The 12,077-nt window shown below is 50.3% G+C and overlaps 1 protein-coding gene across 14 annotated transcripts in view; it reads right to left on the bottom strand.

The window, feature by feature from the left end:
- macf1a (microtubule actin crosslinking factor 1a) overlaps nucleotides 1-12,077 on the bottom strand; it is a 164,970-nt gene that overhangs the window by 24,908 nt on the left and 127,985 nt on the right. For all 14 annotated transcript variants that reach the window (XM_079748815.1, XM_079748828.1, XM_079748823.1 and 11 more), the window contains 11 exons: nucleotides 9,088-9,249; nucleotides 8,577-8,747; nucleotides 7,458-7,624; nucleotides 5,655-5,814; nucleotides 4,881-5,207; nucleotides 4,283-4,367; nucleotides 3,706-3,932; nucleotides 2,936-3,142; nucleotides 2,293-2,520; nucleotides 1,860-2,078; nucleotides 1,302-1,505 (listed from right to left, as the gene is read on the bottom strand). In XM_079748815.1, the coding sequence (XP_079604941.1) occupies nucleotides 1,302-1,505; nucleotides 1,860-2,078; nucleotides 2,293-2,520; nucleotides 2,936-3,142; nucleotides 3,706-3,932; nucleotides 4,283-4,367; nucleotides 4,881-5,207; nucleotides 5,655-5,814; nucleotides 7,458-7,624; nucleotides 8,577-8,747; nucleotides 9,088-9,249 (2,157 nt within the window). The remainder of the gene's footprint in view (nucleotides 1-1,301; nucleotides 1,506-1,859; nucleotides 2,079-2,292; nucleotides 2,521-2,935; nucleotides 3,143-3,705; nucleotides 3,933-4,282; nucleotides 4,368-4,880; nucleotides 5,208-5,654; nucleotides 5,815-7,457; nucleotides 7,625-8,576; nucleotides 8,748-9,087; nucleotides 9,250-12,077) is intronic.

Raw genomic sequence — 12,077 nt, 5'->3', positions numbered from 1 at the left:
CTTTTATCTGGTAAAAATGAGCAACATATATAAACAATTCTGAAAGAAGGGAAGGACTCGGTTTTCACAAGACTGGACTACATTAAGCATAGTATACCACCAAGATATCAAGTTGCATACGTTAGTGGTCGACTTGTCTTAATTTGTGATAAATATCTTAGACAAACAAAGGACAGCTATAACATAGTTTCTAAGCCACTCAAAGCAGGTTTGGTACTACGGAAATTCATTATTATTGTTATTACGTTAACTATTAGCATCTATTTATTCTCAGTGTATCCAAGAAACAAAAAGGCTGTGTTAACCCAATCCTCTGAACGTATTGGAATTGTATTTAATTATGATTTGAACATAAAACATTTATTGTTTCTTTGTCTGAATCCAGTAGTAACGCCCCTCTCTGAGTGGCAGTTTCTTCACATCCGGCTCAGTCAGTCTCGCTTACCTCTACCAGCTGGGTGAGTGCAGTGAGCAGTGACCATGGCAACACACACAGCACATCCACAATGAACAAGGGATGGGATGGAGGGATGGGATGGGACGAACCAGAGAGAGAGCGAAACAGAGAGGTAGGGAGATTGGGGATGCAAGATGACAAGGGGTGGAGGTGTACAAAGATTGGTCGATATTAGGATTAAACATTGAATGGACATGGGTTTGTATTTAGTGATGGTCGAGGGATGAGAGGACAGAGAGACAGAGACAGAGAGAGAGAGACAGAGAGAGAGAGAGAGCGAGAGGGATGAGAGGATTATATGATGCAGGTGGAGGACAAGAGACGGAGGCATATGCGGATCAGTTTGACGGGTGAAAAAAAACAAAACATAATGAGTTAAATACTACATGCGGATGGTCAGAACAGTTGTCTCATGACGACTGTAGTTAACTGAAGTTAACTGAAGTGAACAAAATGATAAGTGAGTTAATCATGTCAACATAAACACAAGTTTTATGTTGTTTGAGCGACGAATGAAGTTTGATTGCACAGTTTATATCCGTGATCTTGATTAAACAATAAAACAATCATAGACAAAAAAACAGGTCATGCTGTAATCATGTACATCTTCTGGTTCAGGGTGGGCAGCAGAAGTCAAACCACAAGCGTACCCCAGCTCAGGCTTAACTAGAAGACCTAAGTAATCATTGGCCATTATTGTAATGCTTGCTTCATGTCCCCTAAACTCCATCCATGAGGCACAACATTACCAAACTAATCGTAAACACTGTCTATCATGGTTTAATCTAACAGCGATCCCTAAAACAATCCCTGACGTTTGAAATGGGTCCTTTGGGGACAGTACCTGTACGGACTGGGACACCGCCTCGTCCAGGGCACCCGCGCGACCTTTGACCTCCTCCTTGATGGCGAGGTAGCGGCGCTCAGAGTCTACGTAGCGCTGCGTGACCGACGGGCCTTCCTGGGCGCTCAGCTGGGCCATCTGGGGCCCGATCTTCAGCAGTTTGTCTATGTGGGGCTTGTGCTCGGCTATGGACTCTCTCAGGAGCTGCAGGGGGGGGAGAGAGAGGGAGAATCAGTGAGTGATTGAGTGAGTGAGTGAGTGAGTGAGTGAGTGAGTGAGCCAGAGAGACAAAACAAAGTGGGTGAAACAAAAAAGAAGGAGAATAATAGGGAGGGAGGGAGACCAAAAAAATAAGAAGGGGAGAGATATGAATGGAGAGAGAAAAGTGAAAGAAAGAGAAAGAAATAGAGGAAGAGAACATGTTTGTGTTAACAATATGTGATGTTATGCTACTATGTTTTCACATGCGTTTCGATTAAAACTATTAACATAGCGCTTTCTAAACCGAAGCGCTCCCCAGTGAACATATAGTCAGAACTAGTGCTGAAGGACAGGTACCCTCATCTGGTCCTGCTGGAGGCGCAGGGCGTCTGTGTCGATGGCGGCGGGGGGCAGCTGGGCGATGAGGGTCTCTGTCTCCCCCAGCCAGGGCTCCAGCTCCTCGTAGGTCTCCCAGAAGCGGGCCACCAGGACCTGGGCCTGCTCCAGCGCCGAGAAGCGCTCGCTGTGTTTCTGGCTGACCGCCTCGTAGCGCTCGCTCAGGGCGTCCGTCTTGGTCTGAGGGGGAGGGGGGCACCAGTGAAAGGGTCAAAGGTCAGCCTTCGTCCGTCCGTAACCCAGCTAACCCTGCTAACCCAGCTAACCCAGCTCACCCCGCTAACCCAGCTCACCCCGCTAACCCAGCTAACCCCGCTAACCCAGCTCACCCCGCTAACCCAGCTCACCCCGCTAACCCCGCTAACCCAGCTAACCCCGCTAACCCAGCGCTCACCGCCAGCGCGTCCCTCTGGGCGTCGGTGCAGGTGTCCAGGATGTCGCTGTGGGTGGCCAGCAGCTGGTCCACCGTGTCCTTGTGGCGGATGATGTCGATGTTGAAGGCCCTCTGCACCTGCAGCTGGGCCACCGTCACGTCGGGCTCCAGGCTCAGGGGCCCCAGGGACGACAGCTTGCGCTCCGTCTCCCGAGCCCAGGCCAGCTCCGCGTCCACCGCCTCCTCCAGCTGGGGGATGAGGGGGGAGGACAGGGGAGGACGGGGGAGGAAGAGGAGGAGGTTAAGTGTTTGGAGGCTTGTGAGGAACAGTTCAGCTAACCCGGGACAGCTAAGAAATCGAAAATCATGAAGTAAATTAAATACCATTCTATCTCATCCTAAAAGAAGAAAAACACACGTAATCTCTACATATTGCACTTTAATAAAAAGCCAGTGAGGCTAAGATTATATATTCCACATTTCTATCAAAATACTAGTATTTCAACACTGGTATTGTACATACACTGTAATTAAAAACACATGAGTAACAGTGACGACTAGCAGGATTAGTTTACAAAAACAAATCCTGGTAGTCGTTTCATCACAGAAACGACCTCCCCCACACGTTAAGACCATGTCAGCAACAGACTCTGGGCCGCAGTACCTGCTGTGACCTCTGGATGGCAGCCTGCACCAGCTGCACCCGCTGCGTGATGGTCTCGTCGGCCTGGCGGTAGCGCTGGTTGGCGTCGGCCACCAGGCGGTCCAGGCCCTCGCGGGCCCGCCACGGCACCAGGTCCAGCAGGGCGCTGCCCACCTCGTTCACCGTGTCCAGCACCAGCCTCTTCTCCGCAGACAGCTTCTTCAGCTCCTGCAGCAGAGAGCAGAGAGAGAGAGAGAGAGAGAGAGAGAGAGAGAGAGAGAGAGGGGGCGGACCGTGAAGACAGGTCTCATTGCATAAAGAATGATGCGGTCGTGAAGGTTTATGGCCAACAGGGGAGCCCTGTGATGTGGTGAAGTACGAGATGATGAACCGCCCTGACCGAGGGGCCGATCCCGCGGAGATGTCCCGTCGATCCCACGGAGCTTACAGCTTTGTCGGCATCCCAACAAAGCCGTTAAGGGGGACGCCAACAAAGCCGTTAGCTTCAAGAGAAGCTTTTACCGCCAGGATGTCTCCCCACCGTAGCCACAATGTTTACGACACGCCATAACTTACACTTTCATTGATGCCCTTCTGGAGTAAGTTATCGCCCTTGTAAAATGAACTAGAAACATAAACACAGATTCCATCCCACATTCTTCACCTGTAATCAAAGACAAACCACCAGAATTATCGACGCTACTAATGTATTTATCCATACGTAGTATAATATACACGACCTAACTCCTCCAACTCTGCATTGCATCCATCTCCATAGACGGCGTCCTTACCTTCTGTCTCTCCTGGTAGGCGGGTGTGGCGTCGGGCTCCATGTTGTTGAGCTCCGCCTCCACGGTGTCCAGCCATTGGTTGAGGTCGTCGTGGGCGCTGGCGAACCGCGTGGACAGCTGCAGCGCCTGCTCCAGGGTGCGGAGGGCCTTGCTGCTGCCTGCCGTCATCTCGGCGTAGCGAGTCTTGATGCCGTCCAGCTTCTCCTGGATCAGCAGCACCTCCTCACCTGTGTGTGTGTGTGTGTGTGTGTGTGTGTGTGTGGTTGGGGGGGGGGGGGTTCACGACAGATCAAACGTTAGAGGGAATTATGAAGAAGGAGCCAGGAGCCTTTTTTAATGCATTGAGCAGAAGCACACTGGTACGTTCACACACGTTCACACACACACACACAAACACACACACACACGATGGAAAATTCTTCAATAAAGTTAATGACATTACTAATACTAGAACTATTGCACTGTTCATAATATTACTCCAGCAATGTGATCCATGCTTTAATGACTGTCTGCCTCGTGGTGTTGACAAAAAGAGAGTCAATGATTGAATCACTTGAGAAATTAGGTCAGAGGTCACCTGTGGTCTGTTTGAGGAGGGCCTGTCCGTTCTTTATGGCCTGGTCCACCGTCTTCTTCCTGCTCACAATCTCTTCATTCAGTGACTGGAGAGCAGAGGACGGAGTGAGCTCCCTGATTCAATTAATATTCCATCCAAACTCCATTACAGAGACATGGGCCTTTCCAAAGGCCAAGCGCTGTTATTGAACTGCTTAGATGCACAAAAGACCCTTTCAAGAAAAAACGCTCATATTGGGGTTTAATGTCAAATTAACAAATGGGCTGGGTCAGTGTAACTCGACCTGCATTGGATATCAGAGGGACTTTTTTGTAGCCTCGCCCCTGAACTCATTCCAGATTGTGGTTGTGATGTTTGAGTGTCTTACACCAGTATCGGCATGTTTGAGTGTGTGACTTTTTTTGTGCGTGTTTGTGTGCGTTACATCCATACCAGGGCATGTTTGCATGTGTTTTATGCCCATAGCAGTGCATGTGTTTGTGTCTGTGTGTATGCGTGTTAGGTTGTATTTGTGTCTTTATTAGGTCCATCCCAGAGAGCGTTTATGCGTGTGTGTTATGTCCATCCCAGAGAGTGTACGTGTGTGCCACGTCCGTACCAGTGTGTGTTTGTGCTGCTCTGTGAGCGGCTGAGGCTGGAAGCTCTGGACGGAGACCTGAGCCAGTCTCTGGCCCACCTCCTCCAGCCAGTTCAGCACCTCCACCTCCTCCTCCCCAAACAGCTGGGCGTTGGCCAGTGCCTGCTCTAGCATGCCCGCCCGCCGCCTGCACCACTCCAGCAGCTCAGAGTGCCCCGTGTGCACCGCCCCCACCCGCTCCCGCAGCCAATCGCCGTCGGCGGAGCAGCAGAGCGGGCTCAGGGATTGGCCGAGGGCCTCGACCAGGTCGACCTCGGCCCCTCGCGAGGACACGTCCGCGTGGAGCGCCTGGGAGTGTGTGCGTGTTCACGTGCGTGTGTAGGTGTATGTGTGTGTGTGTAATATCGATAAAATGGGATGTGGGAAATAATAGGATGGAGGAGAAGAAACAAACAACGGACAAACGAAAAGAGTAAAAACACAGAATGTCAACGTGGACATGCAGATGATCAAATCATAAAAATGGCATGAAACAAACAAACAAAAATGGAAAAATAACATCACATAAATCAAAAAAAGCACAGAGCAAAATTAAAACTGATAAAAAGTGAACATGGGCACATGAACAGGCGAGGGCCTCGGACGCCTTGCTCAGAGGCACGACGTCGCTGAGGTACTGGAACCTTCGCCTCCTTTATCTCGACAGGGGTTCTCTCCCTAGCGACGACCACGACCCCCGACCCCGACGCCCCACCACACCGGGCTCTGACCCGTGGGGCCCCACCGGGCTCTGACCTTGTGCTTGGTGATCTGCTGGGAGATCTTGGCCGTCTGCGTGCCCATGGGCTCCGCCGAGGTCAGCCGCCGCTCGGTGGCGCTCAGCCACTCGCCCAGCGGCTCCAGGGCCTCGTGGAACTGGAGTGCCAGCCCCTGCAGCTCCTCAAGCTTCCTCTGCCTGAGACCGGGGGGAAACAGGGTAGGAGGGGAGGAGAGGGGCAGGGGAGGGGAGAGGAGAGGAGGGGAGGAGAGCGGGAGGGGAGAGAGGGGGGGAGAGGGGGAGGGGAGAGAGGGTAGGAGGGGAGGAGAGGGGAGGAGGGGAGGAGAGGGGCAGGGGAGGGGAGAGAGGGTAGGAGGGGAGGAGAGGGGAGAGGAGAGGGGCAGGGGAGGGGAGAGGGTAGGAGGGGAGGAGAGGGGCAGGGGAGGGGAGAGAGGGTAGGAGAGAGGAGAAGAGGTAGGAGGGGAGAGGGGGGGGTGAGGAGAAGAAGACGCAGGGAGAGGAGAGGAGAAGGGGAGGGATGGAGAGGAAAGGAGAATAGGAGAGAGGAGAGAATGAGAGGGGAGAGAAGGGTGTGGATGAGAAAGGGAGCAGAGAAGGGGTGGGAGGGATTCGATAGGAGAAGGAGGAGGAGAGGGGAGAGAAGAGAAGGGGAGAGGAGAAAAGGAAGAGATGAGGGGAGAGACAGGAGATAAAAGGAGATAGGGAGTGCCGTTATTGGTGTTTTAATGCTTTTTCAGCATTTTTTTTAATATTACTAACGTTTCATTGCTGTCAATGTGATATCCTAATGCTGTTGGGACCCAGTGATGCATTTATTGCCGAATCCGTGGATGCAATTTTCTCAGAGTTCATACAATTTTCTGTCTTTCAATTTCACATATGACGTTTTCATGACGAGGACTTGTGGGATGTTAGAGAAGGGAAACGGTTGAAAGATGAAAGACAGAAAAGCGGCGAGTTGACCAAAACCAAAATTATTTTTACAGTGTATTTAGAGAATTAGGTGGGGCTTCAGCCTGTGTGTGTGTGTGTGTGTGTGTACACCATTGCGCTATGTCTCAATAAAAGGGCCACAGAATGTGTTTACTCGGGAGCCCAGTCATTGTGTTTAGTTTGAACACAATGAGAACCTCTGGGACTAAATGTGGCCGCATTCCCTCTTTGATGATGACCTCGAGAAATTCTAAAAAGTTAGAAATAAGGGGAATGCTTCTCACTTGTGCAGGCATTCACACTATCTTTTGATTGGTGTGTGTGTGTGTGTGTGTGTGCGCGTGCGTCTGTCAGTTTGTGTGTGTACATGTAGCTCGTGTCACAGCTCCTGAGACACATCAACAATGGGACAGGGGAATTCTGCTTGGTCCCCATGGCAACACTTACGAAAGCCCCCCGCAAAACCACATTTAACTTATTTATTTAGCCTCTTTTAATCTCTCTCTTTGTGTGTCGCTGGCTGACTCAACCCGTGGAAAGCGCAGGTGACCCTTGACCCCTTGAATTAGTAAGAACTACAGTCTGTGGTTGGAGCCTGCAGGCTTGTCAGCTCGCTGGCATGGAGGGCCGATCAAACAGATTTCCCCTTCAAAACAAGTGCGGCAGTTGAGCGATCCACCAGCAGTTGGCTAACAATTTCCACTTCACAAGAGAACTTAACTTGACCAGAGTTGGCATCAGCCACGCGTTGGCGTGGTACTACTGCGCAGTGCACCAGTACTGGTGCATTCCCACCGTGCACCAGGCCAACGGTGGCCTTTCAAACTAAAAGCCGCTGCTGTCGTGCTGTTAAAAGTTAAAGTTGGTTGATCCCCCGGTGAGTTTACCTGCCGCTGGCTTTGTCCAGGAGCTCAGTCCACCTCTCCCCCAGGCTCTGGAGCTGGGACTGGATCTTGTCCCGGTCCTGGGCGTCGGCCGTGGCGGCGATCCTCTCGCCTTCCGCCTGGATCATCTGGACGGTGGGCCGCCGGTCGTCCAGCAGCCTCTGCAGCAGCTGGGGGGAGGAAGGAGCAGACGCTGTGGACTGAGTCATACTCTTTAGGAGCGGAGGAGACTGGTGGTACAAACCACTGGCGCCATTGACAGAAATGCACTTGAGTTTATAGATTCATATCAGAGATTTTTCTGAGTGAGATCAAGATCAATGAACTATGAGACCCAATTATTCGATTGGGACCTTAGTCTCCTAACATTTCCATGAAAACAAGTAATTCCTTTCCATGCCCTTTATCAAACACATTTGGATTTGAAAAACAGCATGTTGAGTTTGACCACCTTTAATGTTAAACCTTCTGGCAAGGCATGATCTGTGCTTTGTGTTGCATATTGTCATTCTGTACGGGTCACACACACTTTCTGTAAGGTACTAGACATTGAGTTCCTTCCTGTTGGAACCGTGTGCCTTCCTGTCTGCTTCCTGCTTTCTCTCTCTCTCTCTTTTTGCTGAACCCTTTCATTGCTGGGTTCTGACCCTGGAATGCACTTAACCGCAACTTCCTGTGTTCCTGACCCAGACGACGGCCATGTTGGCAGCCGTGGACGTCAACACGTGTGATGAACTGCCAACTGGGACGATCACGCTTCCAAACGCACAAACACAGGATATGTGCGTTGCATAAACAGGGGGGAAAGTGTGTGTTTGTGTGTGTGAGTGTGCGAATTCGTTCACTCTCAGTTTTTCTGAAAGCGCCAGCCACCTATTGTTGATCAATGACCAATTACACTGTGCACTGTGTGTGTGTGTGTGCACTCTGTGTGTGTATTTGTGTGCACTCTGTGTGTGTGCACTCTGTGTGTGTGTGTCAGAGTTTGAATGGCAGTCTGGCTATGTGTATGGCCCAATTTGAGTTGTTAGACAAAACAACCATTGCGTGTGTGTGCGTGTTCTTGTGTGTGCTTTGGGTTTACTAGAATAGGCGTATTCCACGCTTCATTCACCCGCTCACCTTCTGTTCCTGAATCTGGGCTTTGACCACTCGGTACTCTGCGGACGGGGGCTTCTGATTGGCCACCAGCTCCTCGGTGTCGCTGAGCCAGCTTAGCAGGGGCTCCAAGGCATCCTGAAACTTCCCACAATGCAACAGTGCCTCCTGCAGCTGGGCGATTCGCTCGGCCACCTGAGCAAAGGGTGAGAAAAAACGGAGTGGCTCAGCAGATTGAGAGGAATGCAGCGCTGTGGTGACAGCTAGTTAAATCATGGTGTGTTAGGCTACTTCAGGCAGAAAGCTTCAGCGTGCAAAAAGAAAAGATCTATAGTGATTGCAGATATTCGGTTCTCATGTATTAGCGACACAAAAATGCAAACCTGCACACACACGCACGCACACAAACACAAACCCGCAAGATCAATTATGGTAGATCAATTAACTATCTTCTTCAACATTCATTTGCATTGCATGAGTTCAATTCTGCCCTGCACTTGCAAAACCCCAACCCAGGCCCTGCCGGGCCTCGTACCCTCTTGTTGAGAGAGTTCCACTGGAGGTTGGTGTTCTCCAGGTCGTGCTCCAGGGCCTGGGTGTCCGTGTGCTTCGCGGCGCTCTGGATCAGACCCTGGCCGACCGCGTTGACGTGCTGCAGCCGCGGCTGGATGCCATCCACCTGCTCCCGCTCCAGCGCCTGGTAGAGGGACAACAAGAAAGAGAACGAGAAAGAGAGAGAGAGATTAGACTAATGCATTACAATGCAGGAAAGCAACATAACTGCCATCCAGCCATCCATCCATCCATCCATCAATTTATTCCTTCTTCCATCAATTCAGGTTCACAATAGGGGCTCTCTGAATGAATGAATGTAAAAATATAGAGCGGTAGCGGACAAGTATTTCATATTCATCATTGCACACTGTTCATTACATCTTTGGTGAGTGACAAATTGAAAGAAAGACGAGAAGAAAGAACATGCTGCTAAACACGTTGTGACAAGTGGGAACGACATGTCACCAAGATAGATGGCGTGGTGGAGGACAGAGAGAGAACCAGAGATTGAAAGGGAGATGTGATGGCTGAAAGAGGAATGCGGGACAGGAGAAAGAGCAGAGGGATTAGAATGGAGGGAGGAGGAGAAGAGAGAGGGGCGGGGGAGGGCGAGGGAGGATTAGAGAGATATGGGAGTTAGAGGAGTAAGGGGCCATCTAAAAAAGGCTGAGTCAACACTTGCACGCGCATAAAACACACACATGCAACCACACCCACTTGAACAAGAGAATGCACACGCACACACACACTCCCCCCCCCTGTCTGGCAACATCTACTCAGAAACCCACCGGCCGCACGGGGCTGAAACCATCGGCACAATGGAGCCAGCCATGCAACAAAGAGAGCCCATACACAGACACAGTCTAACTGCTTTCCTGGATGGAAAATGGGTGAGGAGGACATGAGCTCAGTTTCATTTTTCTGCTCCTAACCTGAAACAGCGGCCTAACCCAGGCCTCTGCCGCACTCATCAAGGAAAGGGATTGTGGCTTACCGCTTAACTTCTAAGAATGCAGCGGTCTGCTAACAACGCCCTTCGTGGCATGGTTTTTTATGCTCCTGGAGTGGGAATGTGTGTGTGTGTATGTGTGTGGACTAGAAGAACACTGTCAATTGAAACCTTCATAGATTCTGGTGTGACACGCACACACAGTGGCTGTAAAGACAAGTGGAGAGGAACGTTCACAGATGGACATTCATACAACCACACACACACACACACACACACACACAGTATTTAAGTGGCCACTACAACGCCCAAACCAACAATAATACCCACCACTTAAAGGTCCCATGGCATGCCACCAGGTTTGGTGTGATTAGCTACTACAAGCCGTTTTGGAAATCTGCCCCTTATGTCATCACAGGTGGGCGTGTCCACCTAGATGTGTGCTGGATAGATCAGTCTACCAGCCTACCCAGTGGACTGTAGCAAACGTGGCTCATCTATCCGTCACACATCTAGGTGGACACGCCCACCTGTGATGTCATACGGGGCAGATTTCCAAAACGGCTTGTAGCGGCTAATCACACCACACCTGGTGGCATGCCATGGGACCTTTAACAACTACATATAACCTTTGATTAAAAGATGACTCTGGCCTCCCTCAGTCCCAAGTCCTTGACTGATATGTCTCCAGGTTACCTCCAGATGGAGTGACGGATCATTTGCTTTATGGTGGGAGAATCTCTGCGGAAAGTTTTCAGACCGAGTCAATGTAATCCCCCTTATCATACCAGTCTCCCCAAAACAACCCAGCCCAAACCAAGAATATTTTAACGGACCATATTAAGCTACAGCATAGTATAGCAATAGTGTAGCCTTCCTGATGACCACTCTTGAGCAAAGGGTTTATCCCTTACCTGCCCTCTACTACTCTAAGTTGCATTAGCCATCAGTCTCTTTGGATGAGAAGCGACTCCTACAACTTAGGAGTTAATGGGGAATAGAAGGAATGAGAAGTTGAATTGAGCAGGCGGTGTGGGAACCTGCGTGTCTTGGGGTGTGAAAGGGGTGTGGTGTCCCTTACAGCCAAAGAGGAGGACGTCAATATGAACATGTTATGAGCTCATGTCATTGATTTTATATTGCCTTGATTTACGATGCACCCCAAGGGGAAAACATTGTAACATGGAGGCTCCTGGGAACTGCAAAGACAACAAGTCCAGACTAAGGTCATGAAAAATATATATTATATTGTGTTTCCTGAGCTTGATTCCCCGAGTACCTCACCCTCCTAGCCGTCTTAGGCGGAGGCTACGTGTCTGCTAGGCTTTGCAGGGGGGCATAATCAAAGGCTTAACGGGATTCGGTGCAACTGGAGCGAGCGAATGGGAGCCTCTCTGCGCCTACCGCACGCTCAGGCCCACCCACGCCCTCGCCCACCCACGGGTATGAGAGAATAAGAAAACCACTTTCATTGATCTCCGATGGGAGCCGAGGGACAGTCGGAAACGGATAGCTAGTCCGTCAGTGGGCGGAGTCAAAAAAGGGGGTGGGGGCAACACCCAATTGGAGGCTCACAAGTGACTGCTACTGATGAATGTGATACAATAAGCATGTTTGTACTGTATCTACGTGTGTGTGTGTGTGTGTGTGTGTGTGTGTGTGTGTGTGTTATGGTGATGGCCAGCATTGCTTTCTGAAACAGGAAGCCTGTCGGTCATAACAACAATGAGCTGTAGCCATGCCTGCTCCACCCAAACTCTCATCCTGTACATGTGCGTGCGTTCGTGCGTGGACTCAATGACTTGAAAAGTATTGGGTACACTTATTGGTTAGTGATTAATCTATGTAATACCCCCTTTCCATTATGATGGATGTTGCTCATGCTGTTCATTTGTCTCATTTAAACCTTTATTCATTTACTCAAACTGGCCTTTATTTGTTATTTTTCCCTGAATAGTTCTTCTCTCTTGCTCTCTCCCTCTCTATATATATCCCTCTCAAAGAGGGGTTTTACAACAATA

The sequence above is a fragment of the Pollachius pollachius genome, assembly GCF_949987615.1.
Source record: "Pollachius pollachius genome assembly, chromosome: 13".
NCBI lineage: Eukaryota > Metazoa > Chordata > Actinopteri > Gadiformes > Gadidae > Pollachius > Pollachius pollachius.
This window is presented reverse-complemented; position numbering and strand designations above follow the sequence as displayed.